Source organism: Oncorhynchus gorbuscha, linkage group LG25 (assembly GCF_021184085.1).
Source record: "Oncorhynchus gorbuscha isolate QuinsamMale2020 ecotype Even-year linkage group LG25, OgorEven_v1.0, whole genome shotgun sequence".
Classification (NCBI taxonomy): Eukaryota; Metazoa; Chordata; class Actinopteri; order Salmoniformes; family Salmonidae; genus Oncorhynchus; species Oncorhynchus gorbuscha.
The window spans coordinates 27550056-27573646 of NC_060197.1; the positions used below are offsets into that span (position 1 = coordinate 27550056).

The 23591-nt window shown below is 46.7% G+C and overlaps 1 protein-coding gene across 4 annotated transcripts in view; it reads right to left on the minus strand.

Moving 5' to 3' along the window:
• Positions 1 to 23591, minus strand: part of LOC124014042 (sushi, von Willebrand factor type A, EGF and pentraxin domain-containing protein 1-like) — a 134953-nt gene that overhangs the window by 21993 nt on the left and 89369 nt on the right. For 3 of the 4 annotated variants that reach the window (XM_046328711.1, XM_046328708.1, XM_046328712.1), the window contains exons 11-37: positions 22939 to 23070; positions 22370 to 22561; positions 21327 to 21448; positions 20992 to 21097; positions 20229 to 20432; positions 19887 to 20123; positions 19472 to 19633; positions 18310 to 18471; positions 17546 to 17707; positions 16544 to 16632; positions 15971 to 16067; positions 15702 to 15815; positions 15311 to 15424; positions 14896 to 15097; positions 14395 to 14552; positions 13715 to 13913; positions 13309 to 13484; positions 12751 to 12875; positions 12277 to 12400; positions 12003 to 12173; positions 9523 to 9696; positions 7661 to 7780; positions 7161 to 7370; positions 5265 to 5349; positions 4806 to 4997; positions 922 to 1089; positions 95 to 293 (exon numbers count right to left, since the gene is read on the minus strand). In XM_046328711.1, coding sequence (XP_046184667.1) covers positions 95 to 293; positions 922 to 1089; positions 4806 to 4997; positions 5265 to 5349; positions 7161 to 7370; positions 7661 to 7780; positions 9523 to 9696; positions 12003 to 12173; positions 12277 to 12400; positions 12751 to 12875; positions 13309 to 13484; positions 13715 to 13913; positions 14395 to 14552; positions 14896 to 15097; positions 15311 to 15424; positions 15702 to 15815; positions 15971 to 16067; positions 16544 to 16632; positions 17546 to 17707; positions 18310 to 18471; positions 19472 to 19633; positions 19887 to 20123; positions 20229 to 20432; positions 20992 to 21097; positions 21327 to 21448; positions 22370 to 22561; positions 22939 to 23070 — 4196 coding nt within the window. The remainder of the gene's footprint in view (positions 1 to 94; positions 294 to 921; positions 1090 to 4805; positions 4998 to 5264; positions 5350 to 7160; positions 7371 to 7660; positions 7781 to 9522; positions 9697 to 12002; positions 12174 to 12276; positions 12401 to 12750; positions 12876 to 13308; positions 13485 to 13714; positions 13914 to 14394; positions 14553 to 14895; positions 15098 to 15310; positions 15425 to 15701; positions 15816 to 15970; positions 16068 to 16543; positions 16633 to 17545; positions 17708 to 18309; positions 18472 to 19471; positions 19634 to 19886; positions 20124 to 20228; positions 20433 to 20991; positions 21098 to 21326; positions 21449 to 22369; positions 22562 to 22938; positions 23071 to 23591) is intronic. The other variant, XM_046328710.1, reaches the window with a different exon arrangement.

Genomic DNA, 23591 nt, shown 5'->3' on the forward strand with positions numbered 1-23591 from the left:
TCAAATCAAACTTTATTTAACTGCATGAAAAAAAATTAACAACAAAATGAACGAGATCCAAACCAATGAAAGGGCAATAAAAGAGATGAATAACCTTAGAATTGTTGCCAGCGGTGTAGCCGTCTGTGCAGAAGTAGTTGGCCGTGTCGCCAAAGAGCTGGTGGCCGGCATGGGCAATGGCGTGGTCTATGGACGGGGGAGGGCCACAGGATCGGGGGACACACTGAGCGGAGGTAGGACTCCATTGGCCAGTTGACATGCACTCTCTGGTCTCTGGTCCAATCAGAGTGTATCTGTGGAGACAGACAATCAAATGTGGATTAGGACAGGAAGGAATAAATCCAACAAAAAATGAAAGTAAAGATACAAAATGGTATAGCACTACTACCTGTGCAACTACACACTGTAACAACTACTTGAACTGTAACTCGCCCTTGGCTCGAATTGCTGACGCATAGAGCCTGGTAACACTGTGCAACAAAGTGGGACTTGAAAAGGGTGTGGTTAAATTGAGTCGGGAGAGGGAGCGAGCATGCCACCATTTTTTGGGAAGCCCAATAACTTCTGAGTTCGGGCATATGAAGTTTATATGTGAAAACTATTTCTAAGATGCAATGTACGGGGGAGGGCTATGCTAATAGCCTGAGAGATCAGCCAATTAAAATCAGCGGTTGTTTCGTCCGCTTCTGCCATAGACTTCCAGTCAAGTCCCGCTCTGAGGCGCTGTGAAACCAGATGGTTCAACAGGGACGAGATTACTTGAACTGTGACTTTAATGGTGATGATGCTAACACTGAGGTAGTCGTGTTCAGCCAGGTCTTACAACACTTGAGAAGTGTTGCCTGGAATATACAAGGCCTCAATTAAGTCAACATACTAACTTGTATCCTAATGGAATATGGTTGAGTGTACATTATTTACCCTTCTTTGCAGATATAGTGCACCTTGCTGCCCAGGGCGTGGTCGTCCCCGATGGTCGCGGCGTCTCGGAGGGCAGGAGGGTCTCCACAGTGGATGCTGGCACACAAAGGAGCAGGGCTGCTCCACTCTCCTGACGCCTCACACACCACCTCCTCAGAGCCCTGCAGTCTTAACACATGCACACATTTTACACACAATATATCTATACTCATACACACACACAATCTGTCACACTCGCAACACTTTCAAGCAGTATGCGCAGCAACAGTAGTCAGTTGCTTTCTATCACATATTTACTAGCTTCCACTTTCAAATGTCTTATTCTTTTCAATGGATAAGGATCTTATCTTTTTATGACACCTTCATGAACCTTTATAAGACCCATAATACCAGGAACTGCTGATCTAGGATCAGTTTCACCTTTTATATTATGATGAATAGGATTATGTGGGCAGTTGGAGACCTCATCCTCAAATCAAATCAAATTAAATCCAATCAAATGATATTTGTCACATACACATGGTTAGCAGATGTTAATGCGAGTGTAGCGAAATGCTTGTGCTTCTAGTTCCGACAATGCAGTAATAACCAACAAGTAATCTAACTAACAATTCCAAAACTACTGTCTGATACACACAAGTGTAAGGGGATAAAGAATATGTACATAAAGATATATGAATGAGTGATGGTACAGAGCGGCATAGGCAAGATACAGTAGATGGTATCGAGTAAAGTATATACATATAAGATGAGTATGTAAACAAAGTGGCATAGTTAAAGTGGCTAGTGATACATGTATTACATAAGGATGCAGTAGATGATATAGAGTACAGTATATACGTATGCATATGAGATGAATAATGTAGGGTATGTAACATTATATTAGGTAGCATTGTTTAAAGTGGCTAGTGATATATTTTACATCATTTCCCATCAATTCCCATTATTAAAGTGGCTGGAGTTGAGTCAGTGTCAGTGTGTTGGCAGCAGCCACTCAATGTTAGTGGTGGCTGTTTAACAGTCTGATGGCCTTGAGATAGAAGCTGTTTTTCAGTCTCTCGGTCCCAGCTTTGATGCACCTGTACTGACCTCGCCTTCTGGATGATAGCGGGGTGAACAGGCAGTGGCTCGGGTGGTTGTTGTCCTTGATGATCTTTATGGCCTTCCTGTAACATCGGGTGGTGTAGTTGTCCTGGAGGGCAGGTAGTTTGCCCCCGGTGATGCGTTGTGCAGACCTCACTACCCTCTGGAGAGCCTTACGGTTGTGGGCAGTTGCCATACCAGGCGGTGATACAGCCCGCCAGGATGCTCTCGATTGTGCATCTGTAGAAGTTTGTGAGTGCTTTTGGTGACAAGCCGAATTTCCTCAGCCTCCTGATGTTGAAGAGGCGCTGCTGCGCCTTCTTCACGATGCTGTCTGTGTGCGTGGACCAATTCAGTTTTCTGTGATGTGTATGCCGAGGAACTTAAAACTTACTACCCTCTCCACTACTGTTCTATCGATGTGGATAGGGGGGTATTCCCTCTGCTGTTTCCTGAAGTCCACAATCATCTCCTTAGTTTTGTTGACGTTGATTGTGAGGTTATTTTCCTGACACCACACTCCGAGGGCCCTCACCTCCTCCCTGTAGGCCGTCTCGTTGTTGTTGGTAATCAAGCCTACCACTGTTCTGTCGTCCGCAAACTTGATGATTGAGTTGGAGGCGTGCGTGGCCACGCAGTCGTGGGTGAACAGGGAGTACAGGAGAGGGCTCAGAACGCACCCTTGTGGGGCCCCAGTGTTGAGGATCAGCGGGGTGGAGATGTTGTTGCCTACCCTTACCACCTGGGGGCAGCCCGTCAGGAAGTCCAGTACCCAGTTGCACAGGGCGGGGTCGAGACCCAGGGTCTCGAGCTTGATGACGAGCTTGGAGGGTACTATGGTGTTGAATGCTGAGCTGTAGTCGATGAACAGCATTCTCACATAGGTATTCCTCTTGTCCAGATGGGTTAGGGCAGTGTGCAGTGTGGTTGAGATTGCATCGTCTGTGGACCTATTTGGGTGGTAAGCAAATTGGAGTGGGTCTAGGGAGTCAGGTAGGGTGGAGGTGATATGGTCCTTGACTAGTCTCTCAAAGCACTTCATGATGACGGAAGTGAGTGCTACGGGGCGGTAGTCGTTTAGCTCAGTTACCTTAGATTTCTTGGGAACAGGAACAATGGTGGCCCTCTTGAAGCATGTGGGAACAGCAGACTGGTATAGGGATTGATTGAATATGTCTGTAAACACACTGGCCAGCTGGTCTGCGCATGCTCTGAGGGCGCGGCTGGGGATGCCGTCTGGGCCTGCCGCCTTGCGAGGGTTAACACGTTTAAATGTTTTACTCACCTCGGCTGCAGTGAAGGAGAGACCGCATGTTTTCGTTGCAGGCCGTGTCAGTGGCACTGTATTGTCCTCAAAGCGGACAAAAAAGTTATTTAGTCTGCCTGGGAGCAAGACATCCTAGTCCGTGACTGGGCTGGTTTTCTTCTTGTAGTCCGTGATTGACTGTAGACCCTGCCACATACCTCTTGTGTCTGAGCCGTTGAATTGAAATTCTCCTTTGTCTCTATACTGACGCTTAGCTTGTTTGATAGCCTTGCGGAGGGAATAGCTGCACTGTTTGTATTCGGTCATGTTACCAGTCACCTTGTCCTGATTAAAAGCAGTGGTTCGCGCTTTCAGTTTCACGCGAATGCTGCCATCAATCCACAGTTTCTGGTTCGGGAATGTTTTAATCGTTGCTATGGGAACGACATCTTCAACGTACGTTCTAATGAATTCGCACACCGAATCAGCGTATTCGCCAATGTTGTTATCTGACGCAATACGAAACATATCCCAGTCCACGTGATGGAAGCAGTCTTGGAGTGTGGAATCAGCTTGGTCGGACCAGCGTTGGACAGATCTCAGCGTGGGAGCTTCTTGTTTTAGTTTCTGTCTGTAGGCAGGGATCAACAAAATGGAGTCGTGGTCAGCTTTTCCAAAAGGAGGGCGGGGCAGGGCCTTATATGCGTCGCGGAAGTTAGAGTAACAATGATCCAAGGTTTTTCCAGCCCTGGTTGCGCAATCGATATGCTGATACAATTTAGGGAGTCTTGTTTTCAGATTAGCCTTGTTAAAATCCCCAGCTTCAATGAATGCAGCCTCAGGGTGTATGGATTCCAGTCTGCAAAGAGTCAAATAAAGTTCGTTCAGAGCCATCAATGTGTCTGCGTGGGGGGAATATATATACGGCTGTGATTATAATCGAAAAGAATTCTCTTGGTAGATAATGCGGTCGACATTTGATTGTGAGGAATTCTAAATCAGGTGAACAGAAGGATTTGAGTTCCTGTATGTTTCTTTGATCACACCACGTCTCGTTAGCCATAAGGCATATGCCCCCACCCCTCTTCTTACCAGAAAGATGTTTGTTTCTGTCGGCGCGATGCGTGGAGAAACCCGCTGGCTGCACTCTCCAGTGAGCCATGTTTCCGTGAAGCAAAGAACGTTACAGTCTCTGATGTCCCTCTGGAATGCTACCCTTGCTCGGATTTCATCAACCTTGTTGTCAAGAGACTGGACGTTGGCGAGAAGAATGCTAGGGAGTGGTACACGATGTGCCCGTCTCCGAAGTCTGACCAGAAGACCGCCTCGTTTCCCTCTTTTACGGAGTCGTTTTTTTGGGGGGTCGCCGGCTGGGATCCATTCCGTTGTCCTGGTTGAAAGGCAGAACACCGGATCCGCGTCGCGAAAATCATATTCTTGGTCGTACTGATGGTGAGTTGACGCTGATCTTATATTTCAGATCAGCACTCCCACTCGGAGGCGCTATGTGGATATAAGACCAGAAATGATAACCCAGGACAGACGTCATCCTTACCTGTATCCCTCTGCACAGGTGTAGAGCACTGTGGACAGGTAAGTTGTCCCTTTGAGGGTGACATCTGAATTGTCTACGCGTGGAGGGTCCCCACAGGTGACTCGTTGACAGGCAGGGGGCGCTCTGCTCCACTTCAGACTGCCCTGACACCACATATCATAGGGGTCACCTGGGACGAACCCCGTAACACAGCTGAAGTGGACCAGAGGGAAATAAATACATTCATAATGGGAGAATACGGGAGATATGGCAATGTCAATAGAGGTTTATTTCAGCAACTATCTATCAGCCTAATGCTCATGGAAATGTGTTTGGTTGTTGATATCTTTACAGTAAGTAAACACATACAGTATCTTAATGGGAGAGCGAGAATAGAGAACAGAATATATTACGGCAGCATCATCTCAACGCAACAGCACATCCGTATTGTTGTTTCAGCTAAACGGCTGACGGTGGTACCTGAAAGTCACCTTGCTTCCAAACGTGAAGTTGGTCCCCATCATCACAGCGTTCTCTGGGACAGAGGGCCGTCCACAGGAGAGGGCTGGGGAACAAGACAAGACCGCGGGGGCTGATCAGTTCTAGGAATGGTCCATTTACAAAAATAAACTGCTTTTATGAAAGTTCTTCTGTAAATAATGTTTCATCATGTTATGTTGTTCTATAGTATAATGTCCTATTAGGTTATGAAACTTTCAACCAAGACTTCAGTTCACCTGCCAGTTTCCTCATATTTCAATGGGGTCTAAGAAACGGTTGATTACTTTTTGACAAACAACTTATATACAGTATGTCATATTTCCCACCTGTTGGAATCAGAGGACACACAGGTCCAGTATAACATCCTGGTACTGAAACCCTGGTTCTCTGTATAATATCCATGGTACCCAGTGCCTATGTGGTGTGACCAGGCAGGCCAGACCAGACTTGTCCTATACCGATCTGGTTCCCCTGGCTTTCACAAGACTATGTGACCCAGAGACAGTGTGAGTTAGGGTTAGGCCTAGAAACAGTGTGGGTTAGGGTTAGGCCCAGAAACAGTGTGGGTTAGGGTTAGATCCAGTGGCCCGGTTCAGAGGGAGATCTGAGATTAAACAAAGGATCGATGGGCATAATCAGGATAATTGTGTTATTTATAATGTTGTTGACTAAGTACCTCATTGAATGCGGTGGCTGTACCCTCTGGATATGAGGGTAGTGTTAGATTACTCAAATGGAAATGGACTGTCATGAAACTGGGTATTTCTGGATACATTATCATACTGTACATAATGTTGTATTGAGGTAGGTTTGGTACAGAAGATAACCCTTCCAAGTCCATATTATGGCAAGAACAGCTCAAAGAGAAAAGCAAAGAGAAACAACAGTCCATCATTACATCAGTTAGTCCAGAAAATGTCATAACTTTGACCCAGAGTTACCTCTGCCGCAGAGGATAAGTTCATTAGAGTTTACCAGCCTCAGAAATTGCAGCCCAAATAAATGCTTCATAGAGTTCCAAGTAACAGACACATCTCAGCATCAACTGTTCAGAGGAGACTGCATGAATCACGCCTTCATGGTCGAATTGCTGCAAAGAAACCACTACTAAAGGACACCAATAATAAGAAGAGACTTGCTTGGGCCAAGAAACACGCGCAATGCACATTAGACCCTTGAAATCTGTCCTTTGGTCTGATGAGTCCATATTTGAGATTTTTGGTTTCAACCAAAAAGAGATGCAGAGTAGGTGAATCGGTGATCACTACATTGGTGGTTCCCACGTGAAGCATAGAGGAGGAGCTGTGATGGTGTGGGGGTGCTTTGCTGGTAACACTGTCTGTGATTGATTTAGAATTCAAGGCACACTTAACCAGTATGGCTAACACAACATTCTTCAGCGATACGCCAACACATTTGGTTTGCGCTTAGTGGGACTATCCTTTGTTTTTCAACAGGACAATGACCCAGCACACCTCCAGACTGTGTAAGGGCTATTTGACCAATAAGTAGAGTGCTGCATCAGATGACCTGGCCTCCACAATCACCTGACCTCAACCCTATTGAGATGGTTTGTGAAGGAAAAACAGCCAACAAGTGCTCAGCATATGTGGGAACATATGTGGGAAATCATTCTGGGTGAAGCTCGTTGAGAGAATGCCAAGAGAATTTAAAACATAACATATATTTTGATGTGTTTAACACTTTTTTGGTTACTACATGATTCCATATGTGTTATTTCATAGTTTTGATGTCTTCACTATTATTGTACAATGTAGAAAATAGTAAAAAAATACAGAAAAATACAGAAAAACCCTTGAATGAGTAGGTGTGTCCAAACTGTTGACTGATACTGTATGTTGATGTTTTCTGTACCTCTACAATATGGAAAAACACCATTCCAGCTTCCTGTCTCCAGGCATTGGACATGCGATGAGCCAATCAGTTCGTAACCCTCCTTGCAGCTGAACATAACCTCACTTCCCATCAAGAAGTTACTGCCATCCCGGTAACCGAACTCTGGTGCCCCCGGGTTCTCACACTTTACTGGCTCTAGATTGATAACATAAATACAGAGAAAAAAAACTACAAAGGTTTGGTACTGTAGCTACATACTGCACCTTGAAGCGCCAAAAGATATTCATGAATTCAAACATTTTGGTAAACTCTAGTTGTTTGATGATAAGGCATGAGAGGCATTGCTATACATTGATAAGGGGTTTTGTAGCTTGTGGTATAACTAAGAAGTGTCATTGCTGAGGCCCTGAGATTTTCCTGACCACAGGACCTGACAGGGGGAAACCTTGGGCTCAAGTGGTATGGTCCGGGCCTGCAGTATGCTACAGTACGTGTGTGTGTGTTTGTGTGTGTGTTACCTGTGCAGTTCTTCCCATCTCCGGTGTAGGGGTGGATACAGGTGCAGGTATAAGAGCCGTCTGTGTTCTGACAGCTGGCGTGTTCATCGCAGTCTGAGCCCAAAGCACACTCATCCACATCTGTATGGACACATAGCATCATTACACACTGCAGTGGTTGAAAACATGTATTTATTGACATACACTAAATACGGTAGTTATACAAAACATTAGGAAAATCTTTCCATGACATACACTACTATTACAAAGTTTGGGGCCACTTAGAAATGTCCTTGTTTTTTAAAGAAAAGCAAATTATTTTGTCCATTAAAATAACATCAACTTGATCAGAAATACAGTGTAGACATTGTTAATGACCATTGTAGCTGGGAATGGCAGATACATAAAAATACATTTTAATATCTACAAGTACATTAGAGCGCCTAGTTGGAGAAACATACGCCTCATAAGTCCTCAACTGGCAGCATCATTAAATAGTACCCGCAAAACACCAGTCTCAACATCAACAGTGAAGAGGCTCTTCAGGGATGATGCCCTTCTAGGCAGAGTTCCTCTGTCCAGTGTCTGTGTTCTTTTGCCCATCTTAATCTTTTATTCTTATTGGCCAGTCTGAGATATGGCTTTTTCTTTGCAACTCTGCCTAGAAGGCCAGCATCCCGGAGACGCCTTTTCAATGTTGACGCTGAGACTGGTGTTTTGCGGGTACTATTTAATGAAGCTGCCAGTTGTTGACTTGTGAGGCATCTGTTTCTCAAACTAGACACTCTAATGTACTTGTCCTCTTGCTTAGTTGTGCACCGGGGCCTCCCACTCCTCTTTCTATTCTGGATAGAGCCAGTTTGCTTTGTTCTGTGAAGGGAGTAGTACACAGAGTTGTACGAGATCTTCAGTTTTTTAGCACTTTCTCGCATGGAATGGCCTTCATTTCTCAGAACAAGAATAGACTGACGAGTTTCAGAAGAAAGTTATTTATTTCTAGCCATTTTGAGCCTGTAATCCGACCCACAAATGCTGATGCTCCAGATACTCAACTAGTCTAAAGAAGGTCAGTTTTATTGCTTCTTTAATCAGGACAACAGTTTTCAACTGTGCTAACAGAATTGCAAAAGGGTTTTCTAATGATCAATTGGCCTTTTAAAATGATACACTTGGATTAGCTAACATAACATGCCATTGGAACACAGGAGTGATGGATGCTAATAATGGGCCTCTACGCCTATGTAGATATTCCATTCAAATCTGCTGTTTCCAGATACAATAGTAATTCACAACATTAATAATGACTACACTGTATTTCTGATTAATTTGATGTTATTTTAATGGACAACACATTTGCTTTTCTATCAAAACAAGGACATTTTTAAAGGAACCCCAAACTTTTGAACGGTGGTGTACACTGACCAGGTGAATCCAGGTGAAAGCTATGAACCCTTATAGAGGTCACTTGTTATATCCACTTCAATCAGTGTAGATGAAGGGGTCGAACACAGGTTAAAGACGCATTTTTAAGCCTTGAGACAACTGAGACATGGAGGGTGAATGGGCAAGACAAAAGATTTCAGTGCCTATGAACGGGGTATGGTAGCAGGTGCCACGTGCAACGGTTTGAGTATGTCAAGAACTGTAACGCTGCTGGGTTTTTCACACTCAACAGTTTCCTGTGTGTATCAAGAATGGTCCACCACCCAAAAAGACAGCCAGTCAACTTGACACAACCGTGGGAAGCGTTGGAGTCAACACGGGTCAGCATCCCTGTGGAACTCTTTCGACACCTTGTGGAGTCCATGCTCCGACAAATTGAGGCTAACGAATTGAGACAGTTCATCATGCATATTCATCCAGTGTCTGAGTTTCAGTCTTACCCAGGCAGGCTGGTGGGTTTCCTCCCCACTTCCCACTGTTGGTACAGAGAACCTTGGCATCCCCCAGCAGGTAGAAGCCAGGGTTACACTGGTACACCACAGTGCTGCCTGCGTGGTAGTCGGAACCCTGGAATAGACCATGCTCCAGGGGCCGAGGGGGACCACACGTCACTCCTATGCAGGTAAACAGGTAAATATACACAGGTTAGGTTTTGTGAATGTGTTCAATGGCTATGTATCTACTATGGTTACGATAACGAAGATGGTAGGTATTAACCCATATGTCACTCCTATAGATAGACAGTACACAGGTCATGATTTTATGATTTTTATTAGGATCCCCATTAGCCGACGCCAATGGCGACAGCAAGTCTTCCTGGGGTCCGACACATAACGAGAAAGACATTACAGACAAAGAGACTTTACAGTTTACATACATTTAAAACATGAACATAGACATTACAGACACATATATATCAAATAAAAACAACCACAACTAAAGACACACAAATGAACACAAATAAAAACATAAAAACAAACAATAGAACTAAAGAGTAATAATGTGTGTGTGTGTGTGTGTGTGTGTGTGTGTGTGTGTGTGTGTGTGTGTGTGTGTGTGTGTGTGTGTGTGTGTGTGTGTGTGTGTGTGTGTGTGTGTGTGTGTGTGTGTGTGTGTGTGTGTGTGTGTGTGTGTGTGTGTGTGCGCGTGCATCTATCAGTTACACATACATGTCAGAGGCATTGCGCCGTGAGGTGTTGCTTTATTTTGTATTTTTTGAAACAAGATTTGCTGTTCACTGCTGCTATATGAAATGGAAGGGAGTTCCATGCAATCATGGCTCTATATAATACTGTAAGCTTTCTAGAATTTGTTCTGGACCTGGGGACTGTGAAGAGACCCCTGGTGGCATGTCTGGTGGGGTAAGTATGTCTGTCAGAGCGATATGTAGGTTGATTATACAGACAATTTGGACATTTTAAACACGTTAATATTTCCCACCAACAACAAAAAAAACAATTCATGCAGTCAATCTCTTCTACTTTGAGCTAAGAGAGACCGACATGCACACGGTTGACATTAGCCGTCTGTGTACATTGAAGGGAAAGATGTGCTGTTCTGGGCCAGCTGCAGATTCTCTAGGTCTTTCTTTGCAACACTTTACTATATCACCGGGCAGTAGTCAAGAATAGATCAAAACTAGAGCCTGCAGGACTTGTTTGGTCGATTATGGTGTAAAGAAAGCTGAGCATCTCTTTATCACAAACAGACCTCTCCACATCTTTACAATAATTGAATCAACATGCTTTGGCCATGATCCTTTATTGTCTAAGGTGACACCAAGAATATTCATTTCCTCTACTTGCTCAACAGACACACCATTCTTTACCAGATTCAGCTGACGTCTCGAACTCAGGGATTGATTTGTGCCAAATACGATGCTCTTAGTTTTAGAGATGTTCAGGACTAGCTTATTACTAGCCACCCATTCCAAAACGGACTGCAACTCTTTGTTTAGCGTCTATGGACAGATACAGTATCTCTCAGCCCATGATATGGTAGAAGATGTAAAGCCACAACATATACATTTTTTCCACTAACCTATTATGGTCAATAACATCAAAGGCTGCACTACGGTCTAACAATACAGCTCCCGCAATCTTCTTACCATCAATTTCTTTTAGCCAATCATCCGTTATTTGTGTCAGCACAGTGCGTGTTGAGTGCCCTTCTCTATAAGAATGCTGAAAGTCTGGTGTTACATTGTTCAAAGAAAAAAAAACATTGTATCTGGTCAAACACCATTTCCCCCCCCCCAACGGTTTGCTAAGAGCCGGCAGCAAGCTGATTGGTCGGCTGTTAGAACCAGTAAAAGGTGCTTTACCATTCTCGGTAAACCCTCCAGGTCTGAGGACAAACAATTTTGCCGAGGCTCAGATGAAAGATATGACAAACAGGAATGGCAATATAGTCTGCTACCATCCTCAGTAGCTTCCTATCTCATTTGTCAACACCAGGTGGTTTCTCATTATCGATGGACAACAATCATTTGTCAGCCTCTTTGACACTAACTTCATAGAATTCCAAATGACAATGTTTTTCTTTCATTATTGGGCATTTTATACATTAATATGATAGCTCACCGTTTGTTGTTCGCCATTTCATGTCTGAGTTTGCCCATGTTGCCATTGAAATATGAATTTAAATAATTGGCGGATAGGCTCAATGGTTTTGGTGTGTGAATGCTTTCTGATGGTTATCCATCCTCTACTACTGAGGTCATGCTTATGTATGTATTCAGCTGACTCAAATGCAAACTCTGCGTTCTAATGCTTCTGTCTGTGTGTGTGTATGCGCGTGTGTGCTTGCCTGCGTGAGTGCATGTACGCACGCATGCGCGCGCGTGTGTCGAGGTGCATGGATGCATGTATGTGTGAATATAGTGTTAGGGTCTGTGTATGTCTAACTAATGGTCCCTCACGTTCACAGCGAGGCAGGGCGTGACTCCACTCTCCCTTGTTCTGACACTGAAGCAGCGGCTCCCCCACCAGGTAGAAGCCGGGATCACAGAACAGCTGCGTCTGAGAGCCGGGACTGACAGCTGGACTGGACGCCCGCAGGTGAGGCACAGCGTTCTCTAGCAGGGGGCAGTCTGACACACAAACAAACGCAATTGAGGAGGAGAACGGAGAGGGTTAACGTTTCCGCTAGACACGTGTTTGCCAGAGTAAGCTGATCCTAGATCTGTCCCTCACCAGCACAGAATATGCAGTCGGGGTTGGTCTTGACTCTCCCCACCAATCCATTGAGGAAGTCCGGCCACGCCAGGACGTTGCCTCTGATGTTGTTCCCCGGGCAGGTGTTGGCTAGTATTTTGATCTATGGACCCAGAGAAATATGGAAGTCACTTTATGCGACAGAAGTTTGTTATATATGTTACACAGACATTTCAAACATTTGCCACCCAGAGATGCTAGTTTATGTACTGTAGTTAGTTATGTAGCCTGGACAACAACCTTCTTCTGCTTGAGACTACTATTTTGTGTGTCCAACATGGTTAGCGTGGCAATGAAAAACAAGTTGTTCTAAAGCAGAAACAGACTTACTAACTAAGCTGGTCGTTATGTTTAGATAGTGATATACTAGCTACAGTTCTAATATGTGAGTCTGTAGTTCAGGTTGTAGAGCAGTAGCTAGGACTGTTGGATTTGTGCATCAGTGGTATTTACTTGCTGTGGGTCGAGAACCCGGTCCCAGATGTGGAGCTGGCTGAGGGACCCGACGAAGGACTCCACGGGGTTGAAGCCCTCGCCCCTCTGGTCCTGGTCCTGGCCCAGAACCAATGCCCCTCCACCTGGAGGGTAGAGGTCAAGGGTCAAAGGTTAACCACCTCTCTTGCTTTCTTCGGGTTCTGTGAAATGTGCCTTGGAAACCTAACCTCACGGCTATTATTTCATTAAGACCTGCAAAATAGCATCATTCTACTTTTTGATATGCTAAACTGTGCCCCACTTAGAAACTGTAAGCAGGCTACCAGGACATAAAGACACAATAAGCAGACACAAGATCAGGCTAAGGCACTACTGAAAATAGCACTACACCTGGGATGGTTAGCTGTGGTGCTATGATGAGATATAGATTGGCAATGAACTGCTACTTTATTTTGAGCAAGCGCTACACTTGGGATGTAGGAGACTACATTATATGCATGGAACTATGAATACGGTGCATCATGACACTACGACACTAAGACCACAGCTATGAGCAGGCTGAGGATAGCACTACACCTGGGATGGTGGTGCCCACTGACAGGCCTTTCCCTCCGTCCGAGGGGTTGCCGTTAATATAGACCCTCCAGTCCCCGTCCCAGCTACGCCATGACACGCCGACGTGGTGCCACTGACCCGTGTTGACCGCCGGGCAGTCTGTGATACGCTCCTTACCGTTGACGTACAGGACCCACCTGGGGAAAAGGGAGGGAGAGAGAGAGAGAGAGAGGTGGAGGCAGGGGGAGGCAGCAGAGAAAATACAGAAAATAATATTGTTTTGTATTGTGTTTTGTGAGGACCACAAGAATAGTATAGCTGTGGCTTGTGTCTTATGACAGCCGTAACATTTGTGGGAAAGGGAAAGTTGTGTGTGTGTCTGTGTGGGTGTGTATGTGTCTGTGTGTGTGTGCGTGGCAGCACTGACCCATTGTAGTCTATGAGCAGGAAGGCGTTGTCACTTCCCTCCACGGCGTAGGATATGGGCGTGCCGTAGTTGGTGGTGTCCGAAGACCTCATCCAGAAAGTACACGTGATCTCCGTCAGTGCCGGCATCATGCCATCCATCATCACGTAACCATGGATACCTGACACCTCGAAGTCCAGGTTGAAGGATGTTGACATCTCTGAAGGAGAGAAAATGTTAAGGTCGGAAATTAAGATTATTACAAAAAAGGTTTTATAAGTAAATAAATAGAGCAGTTTCTGTGTCAGTAAGGTTAGAAGGAGAGAAAAATGGTGAGAGAGAGAGAAATGGTTGACTACGAAAATGGATTTTGAAGTTGATATTGATCCATTTCTGACCCAGCCAAAGTTTTCTTCCATAAATGTTCTTCTTTGAGACTGTGGTAAAATCGCAATACACACAAACTCCTCCACATCCTCTCTCTCTCTCTCTCTCTCTCTCTCTCTCTCTCTCTCTCTCACTCTCTCTCTCACTCTCTCTCTCTCTCCCTCTCTCTCTCTCTCTCTCTCTCTCTCTCTCTCTCTCTCTCTCTCTCTCTCTCTCTCTCTCTCTCTCTCTCTCTCTCTCTCTCTCTCTCTCTCCCTCTCTCTCTCACTCCCTCTCTCTCTCTCCCTCTCTCTCTCTCTCCATGGCATCTATACCTGTCTCACACCTGGTTCCGTTGAACCCAGGAGGGCAGCGGCAGGTGTAGAAGCCCAGTCCGTCCACACATGTGGCCCCGTTGATACAGGGGTTAGCTTGACACTCATCCACATCTATCTGACACAGCCTGCCCCGGTAGCCCTCCACACACTGGCACCTGGACACAGAAAGAGACCAACCAGTATGTCATATATACCTGTGCAATACATTATGCGCATCAAACGTGATATTTAACCAATTTCATCCTCATGTGTCCTATTTGATTAAAAAAATTATAGATGCTGTTCCTTGCACGCAAGCCTTCACTATCTTTCACTATTAAAAGCTCAACAAATTGTCTAGATTTAAATATTTGTTTATCCAAAAAAACATCAACATGCAGATGAGTATGTTGGTAGGTGAAGTAAGATATGTCAACTTGGTTGACAGCATGTAACCTTTATTCAACCAGGAAGCCCCGAGGGTCCGTAGACCTCCTTCCGCAAAAGGGTTTTTATTACCTGAAGTTGTTGACGGCATCCCGACATGTCCCTCCGTTCTGACAGGGGGCGCTGTTACACTCGTCCACGTTGACCTCACAGCGGTCCCCAGAGTAGCCCGGGAGGCAGGTGCAGGAGTAACCCCCCTCCAGGTCGTCACACACACCCCCGTTCCGACACGGGCTGGACTGACACTCGTCTATCTCCAGCTCACAATGAGAACCTAGAAGAAGATCATGTTGTTGGATTCAATTGCATTGTCGGCATTGAACGTTTGCTGCATAAACTGTAGCTGGCTTTTCATTGATGTTGCAAACAAATGTGGTTTTGCTGGTTTTGCCTTTGCTGTAGTTGCATGAAATGTGGCCGTTGATCATTATGAATGAAGGTAACTGACGTGCCCAAGGGGTCTGGTAAAGAGGTAGAGGGATCCCACCTGTGAAGCCATCAGCACAGCTGCAGGTGTACTGGTTGACCTCGTCCACACACACTCCTTCATTCAAACAGGGGGAGGAGCTACACTCGTTCACCTCCGCCTCACACAGAGAACCTAGGACAGAGAAACGACATTAGCAAAAAGAAACGACAGTCCGCCGTCAGGTCGGTTACAAATGACCAGCACTAAATGCCTAGGTGACAGTCTGCTCCAGCCTTAGCCAGGTCCTCTGTCGTAGTCATGTTTGGCAAGGACTGATAGGACTGACGTTTCTACAGAAAACAGACGGGTACCCAGGCTACTAAATGTCTAGGAGAGACAAGAAAATTCAAAGGGAATGAAGTGGAAGGGAGTGGAAACTGGGTACAAGACATTCATGGTGTCCCCATACCTACAAAGCCCGGTCTGCACTGGCAGAGGAAGTCTCCCATGCCGTCCTTACACAGACCCCCATTCTGACACGGTGCCGAGTCACACTCGTCTATGTCACTCTCACACTTCGCCCCTGCAGGTAGAAATACATTTTCACAGCCTTATGAGGAGACAACTGGCATTTTGGCCCTAACTTTGTATTGCTCTGGCGAACGTCGTTTTGACCGAAAGCCTACACGCGACTAGAAGTTTGAATAGATGACGAATGCATCCATGGGTATAGTTTACCTGTGAAACCAGGTAGACAGGTGCAGATGTAACCCGCCCCCACCTCCTCACACGTCCCCCTGTTCTGACAGGGGTTCAAGAAACACTCATGGAAGACCTGGGGAGAGGAACAGTGTTGTGGTTCGGAGCCATGTTTATGAATATGGAGTGTGAGAATTTCAGGACTAGGAGAGAAATGTATTCGTACACTCCATAGTCAATAACCATGACCCCGACCTGGGTTCAAATACTTGAAGAAACATAATGAAATACTTTGAGCATTTGCTTGAGTCTGCCTGGAGTGCAACAGGTGGGTGGGGTTTTCAGTTTAGGGTCCTTTCCGTTGGTTTATTAAGGCAAGCTCAAAGGCTGCCACTGCATTTTGACCAATCTGATCAGATCTCTTGCCAATGATTGGGCAGAAAGATCCGATTTGGGCTGCCTGTGTAAACGCAGCCAAACAGGCACAGAAAGTATTTCAAGTATTTGAAACTCAGGTCAGATCATAACTCATAACCATAGTGCAGTCAAGTCAACCTATCTGCTGTAAACCCTTTAAGGAGTCTCTTGAGGACATGGGTCAGTCAGTCTCACCTGGCTACTAGCCTGATAGCCCTGTGAAACCACCACCTCTGGGGCTGATGTCACACTCTCCTCCTTAGGCAGGAAACTAGAGCCAAAACCTGATGGAGAGATGGAGGGAGAGAGGGAGGGAGAGAGAGTGAGAGGGAGTGAAAGAAGAGGGGGAGGGAGGGAAGAAAGGAGGGATGAAGGGGGAAAAGGAAGGGAGGAAGGAAAGGTGGAGGGGAGAGAGAGAGAGAGAGAGAGACAGACAGACAGACAGACAGACAGACAGACAGACAGACAGACAGACAGACAGACAGACAGACAGACAGACAGACAGACAGACAGACAGACAGACAGACAGACAGACAGACAGACAGACAGAGACAGAAAGAAAGAGAGAGAGAGAAAAAAAAGAAAGATAGAAAGAAAGAGAGAGAAAAAAAGAAAGATAGAGAATCAGAGAAGAAAGGAGAGAGAGAGTTTACAGTCGCCACCAAACTGGCAGACACTAACAAAGCTCATTTAGTCTGGTTGGCCACATCTACCAGCCACCGTTTGTTCGCACCCTTAAGGCTTTTAATTCCTCGGTTATTTCCATTCAGTAGTCACATGACGAAATCATTTCCATTCTTCCCTGATCCTTTTTGCAAACCCTTTTCCATTCAGTGGCTCAGTCTCAAACAATGATGTATGTCTATGGTCTTAAATTATACCCTGGTACCCATCCAGTGTCATTTTGACCAAAGCCATGTGTCAGTAGTCCTATGGGGGAACACTATAGGGAAACAGGGTGTCATGAAGTACACTATAGTTCAGTTCATACTTTATTGGAAATTATTTGGCTGCATATATAAGAAACAGGGTGTGATTTAATGCACTACATAGGGAATAGTGTGTGATTTTGTGCACTACATAGGGAATAGTGTGTGATTTTGTGCACTACATAGGGAATAGTGTGTGATTTTGTGCACTATATGGGGAATATTGTGGGATTTGAGACTTAGGCAGTGTAGTGTAACAGTAACTCACTGGAGCAATGCTGTATGGCGGTGGCCCCGGTGACTGTGGTGGTGCCGTAGAATGGGCAGGAGAGGCAATAGGAGCGGCCGTGGTCTGGCTGGTAGTAGTCTCTGGGACAGGGGTAGCAGGGGACCAGCCCTGTGCGAGAGAAATGACCTGCCAAACATGGAACTGGAACGAGAGGGAGGGAGGGCTAGTGTCACTAATGAAAGTATGGAAGTAAGCACAGTAATCACATTTTTATGCTAGGTCGGTGAGTTCAGTCTGAATGTAAATGCAGTCATGTCTGTGTTTCCCCTCCCCTCTGACTCACCCTCCCTCCCTCCCTCCCTCCCTCCCTCCCTCCCTCCCTCCCTCCCTCCCTCCCTCCCCCTCCCTCCCTCCCTCCCTCCCTCCCTCCCTCCCTCGCTTTCTCGCTTTCTCTCCTCCCTCCCTACATCACTCCTTCCACCCCTCCCTCTTTCTCTCCTCCCTCCCTACATCACTCCTTCCCTACTTCCCCCTCCCTCCCTCTCTCTCTCTCCTCCCTCCCTACATCACTCCTTCCACCCCTCCCTCTTTCTCTCCTCCCTCCCTACATCACTCCTTCCCTACTTCCCCTTCCCTCCCTCTCTCTCTCTCCTCCCTCCCTACATCACTCCTTCCCTACTTCCCCCTCCCTCCCTCTCTCTCTCTCCTCCCTCCCTACATTACTCCGTCCTTCCCTCCCTCCCTCCCTCTCTCTCTCCCCTCCCTCTCTCTCTTCCCTCCCTCCCTCCCTCCCTCTCGCTCACCTCCACACTCAGCCATCTCCCTTGCCCCGCTGGTGACGGTGGAGGTCTCATCCGGACAGACCAGACACTCTCTGGACCCCAACCCAGGCTGGTAGTGCCCCAGTGGGCACGACTCACACGTCTCCAGCCCGTTGACAGAGTAACCTCCAGGCCTGCACTGCTCTGAAACACACCCATGGAAACACATACAATATAACATACACTAATAATGAGTTTTATTGAGTTTATAACCTTCAATATTATTTAGGAGTAACACCACCTGGTGTTATTACATTCACGAGGAGTAGAGTTGACGATACAGTATTTTAGGACCAGGAGTTTTCCTGGTCAGATCCAGCTAGTTACTGGGACCAGGAGTTTTCTTGGTCAGAGAAAACTAGTTATGGGGACCCAGAATTTTACTGGGCAGAGCCAACTAGTTACTAGGGCCCAGAGTTTTTCTGGTCAGATCCAACTAGTCACTGGGACCAGGGGTTGTCCTGGTCAGGTCCAGCTCGTTACTGGGACCAGGAGTTTTCCGGTTCAGATCCAACTAGTTACCGGGACCCAGAGTTTTTCTGGTCAGTTCACGTGGCCCTATGTACAGTATTACCAATGTATGAGTCCACCTGAGTACCTTGTCCGTGTGTTTAACCTTGTCCGGGTGTTTAACCTTGTCCGTGTGTTTAACCTTGTCCGTGTGTTTAACCTTGTCTGTGTGTTTAACCTCATCCGGGTGTTTAACATTGTCCGTGTGTTTAACCTCGTCCGTGTGTTTAACCTCGTCCGTGTGTTTAACCTTGTCCGCGTGTTTAACCTCGTCCGCGTGTTTAACCTCGTATGGGTGTTTAACATCGTCCGGGTGTTTAACCTCATCCTTGGGTTTAACCTCGTCCGGGTGTTTAACCTCGTCCGTGTGTTTAACCTCGTCCGTGTGTTTAACCTCGTCCGTGTGTTTAACCTCGTCCGTGTGTTTAACCTCGTCCGTGTGTTTAACCTCGTCCGTGTGTTTAACCTCATCCGCGTGTTTAACCTCGTCCGCGTGTTTAACCTCGTCCGCGTGTTTAACCTCGTCCGCGTGTTTAACCTCGTCCGCGTGTTTAACCTCGTCCGCGTGTTTAACCTCGTCCGTGTGTTTAACCTCGTCCGTGTGTTTAACCTTGTCCAGGGGATAGTGTTTTACCTTTGCACTCGTCCTGGTTGCGTGCGTGGAGGTAGGCAGTGGAGGATCCATCGGGACAGGTCTTACACTCCATCTGACCCTCCTGATCCTGGTAGGAACCCAGCCAGCAACTCTCACACTCTGCGTACTCCAGGGAGTAGTAGGTCCCCACTGGACACTGGACTAGAACACACAACAACACACATTATAACCACACATATTAACACATTACCACATATAACCACACACAACCAGAGAATAGTTAGTAGGTCCCTACCGGACACTGGACTGGGATATCCAGCAACACATAGGACAGTGTAAAGCCAAACCTTCATTCATCCATCCATTATTCATTTGTTCATTTGTACACTGTGAACCTGGTGACCATACTGCGTAGACATACTGCACGGTGTGTATCCCACGGCCCACTACTCACCACACATCCTCCCCTTCAGTACAGACCCAGGTCGACAGAACAGAGAGGCCCTCTTGCTCTCCAGGGACTTGGGGTCAGCCACCACGATCATCTCAGACGACACGTGATAGGATGACAGCGGCTGCTTGGCCAGCGTCCGCTTCAAGCGATTGGTCAGCTGCTCCAGGATCCGCAGCAGGCGCTTCTGATTGGCTACCTCCACTGAGTCGTTCCGGGACGAGGGCTGCGGGATGCTTGCTGGGAAAATGGACTCGGCTCAAAGGACGGGACTCAAAATAACAACACAAACAGATTCAAGTGCACAAGTTCATTTTGTTTATGTTGACCGTGCCACCAGCCTACCTGTGATGTTGAAGAATATCTGTATCTTGTGGTCTCTGGTGGTGATCTTACGGTGCCTTTTGCTGCGGTAGTGGGAGGCTCCCGTCCTGGCACTACCACCCTGCTGCTTGGGGGTTCGTGGGCTGTCCGTAGTGGAGCCCGAGTCGAAGTAGGCATAGTCCTGACCGCTCTGGGGTCCCAAGTTACTGCTCCATCCTCCTGGGCCTTGGAGAAGGAGAGGGAGATGGAGAGGGGCGGGAGAGGGGAGGGAGAGGAGAGGGAAGGGAAGGGGAGGGAGAGGGAAGGGGAGGGAGAGGAGAGGGAAGGAGAGGGAAGGAGAGGGAGAGGAGAGGGAAGGGGAGGGAGAGGAGAGGGAGGGAAGGGGAGGGAGAGGAGAGGAGAGGGAGAGGAGAGGAGAGGGAGGGAGGGGGAGGGGAGGGAGAGGAGAGGAGAGGGAAGGGGAGGGAGAGGAGAGGGAAGGGGGGAGGAGAGGGAAGGGTGGGGGAGAGGGAAGGAGAGGTAGAGGAGAGGGAAGGAGAGGTAGAGGAGAGGGAAGGGGAGGGGAGGGAGAGGAGAGGGGAGGGAGAGGGGGTTATGAAGAGCAATGGTTAGGAAATACTGTACATACATCTCAAGGCCCTACTGCTTGTACAGTACATTCTTATAGTTGGGACAATTCCTTTTTACAGAACTAACCAGGGAAGAAGCCTATAACACGGTCACATGATCACGTGGTTAGGTGGTCAGGGAAAACTCCTGGTCCAATAGCATATGAAGCTCTTACCGATGGCGAATCCATTCTCATAGTCGTAGTTGTACTCCAGACAGTGGCCTTGGGATATCACCTCTAACTTGCAGGCAACATCATCGCGACTGCAGATGGTCGGGAGCTATGGATACAATTGCGAGAGAAATGAAACATATACAGTGTGTGCGTGTGCGAGTGTGTGTGTGTGTGTGTGCGTGTGCGTGTGCGAGTGCGTGTGTGTGCGTGTGCGTGTGTGTGTGTGTGTGTGTGCGTGTGCGTGTGCGTGTGCGTGTGTGTGTGTGTGTGCGTGTGCGTGTGTGTGTGCGTGTGTGCGTGTGTGTGTGTGTGTGTGTGTACTCCTGTGTTCTCACCATGTCTCCTAGTTTAGTGTTGAACTCCCCAGTGAAGAACTTGACCAGATCCAGGTCATCACAGCGAGAGGCTTCGAACAGCATCTCAAAGGGCTTGAAGCCGTGGTTGGCAATACGGTTCACTGAGAGTACGGACAGGACACGCGCACGCACACACACACACACACACACACACACACACACACACACACACACACACACACACACACACACACACACACACACACACACACACACACACACACACACACACACACACACACACACACAGTCAGAATTTCAATCATGTGTAGTCTGTATGCACACATAATACTGTAACTGTAACATAAGAGGAGAAAAGAGAAGATGGGACAACATATGAAAAGAAAATGGATGAAATCTCTGTATCCCAAATGGAACCCATACCCATACCCAGAGCCCAAAGACCAGAGCCCAAAGACCAGAGGACAAAGACCAGAGGACAAAGACCAGAGCCCAAAGACCAGAGCCCAAAGACCAGAGCCCATAGACCAGAGCCCAAAGACCAGAGCCCAAAGACCAGAGCCCAAAGACCAGAGCCCAAAGACCAGAGCCCAAAGACCAGAGCACAAAGACCAGAGCACAAAGACCAGAGCACAAAGACCAGAGCACAAAGACCAGAGACAAGAGCCCAAAGACCAGAACCCAAAGACCAGAGCCCAAAGACCAGAGACCAGAGCCCAAAGACCAGAGCCCAAAGACCAGAGCCCAAAGACCAGAGCCCAAAGACCAGAGCCCAAAGACCAGAGCACAAAGACCAGAGCCCAAAGACCAGAGCCCAAAGACCAGAGCACAAAGACCAGAGCACAAAGGCCAGAGCCCAAAGACCAGAGCACAAAGACCAGAGCCCAAAGACCAGAGCCCAAAGACCAGAGCACAAAGACCAGAGCACAAAGGCCAGAGCCCAAAGACCAGAGCACAAAGGCCAGAGACAAGAGCCCAAAGACCAGAGCCCAAAGTAGTACACTACTGTATATAGTGAATAGGGTTCCATTTGGGATGCACCTATGACTAAGGTCACTCACAGGAGCAGTCGGGTCTATCGGGTGAGTGTGGCGGCTCCCACACTCCGTTGTTGGCACAGAAGTAGCTGTGGACAGTCTGCCGTGTGAAGCTGTATCCAGCGTTACAGTACAGAGTACAGTTAACCCCGTCCTCTTCATCAGAACAGGCGAACCCCCCGTTCACTGGCGCAAATGGTTGCTCACAAGTAGACCCTGGGACATAAGAAAGACACACAGGGTTTTATGGGTAGTATAGTTATGGGGCTGGCTTAATTATATTCAATACAATTTTAAAAAGCAAGAATAAACTTCTATTTGTTGCATGGGCACCCTGTCTCTACATTGATGAGTAATGTGGGACAAGAAGAAGTAAGGAAGAACTGTGGATAGCAAAGGAGCAGTACAGTACCAAACAAGTGATTTGAGATCTATCCCTAATCTCCAAATTAAACACTGTGTAACAACATTCATGTGACATAAAAACACGATTATTTAAATATCCCTTTTAATTCCCTCAAGAAGTCCAGAATACAGCAGAGAGACAGAATACAGTAATCCAGTGAACTCTAGTAAACTCTACTTCCTGTTACCTTGTACAGTGATGGTGAGGTCACAGGTGCGATTGTTGCCTGCCTGGTCGGCAGCTGTGTAGCTCACCACCGTCTCTCCCACAGGGAAGAGAGAGCCGGGTGTGTGGGTGGTGGACACACTCAGACGCCCACCTGGGAATGGTACATAAACACAACAACAACAACAATAACCAACACTTGCATACTGTACAGAAGCCAAAATGATATTACAGACCTGTCTATGTGCCAGTTGCTACATACATATTTGGACTAATAAATTCAAAAAATGAGGGTATAAATGCCTCATGAGCTTAGTGCAACTTTCATACCCCATCAGAAACCAAAATATACGCTTTTGTAAACAAAGTAAATGTAAACACTATATAGCCTCAAAACATGGTTAAAACTCTAATTTTGATATCATGGATGGTTGATCCTTGCATCCATAGCTCTGTCTACTGTATGAATTTGAGAGTGGTTTCATTTCCCTAAGGTTTTGAACAAAACAGGGGCGGGGATAATTATTTGTTATTGTTTCAACTGCTACAAACAGTGTACTTTCTTATCATTTCTTATCATTTTCTCGGTTGAATGCAACCTTCCCACAATCAAGACCAAAATTAGTATCATTATTCTGAGTTACTGATTAGCAGTGTTCAAGGTCTATACAGTAT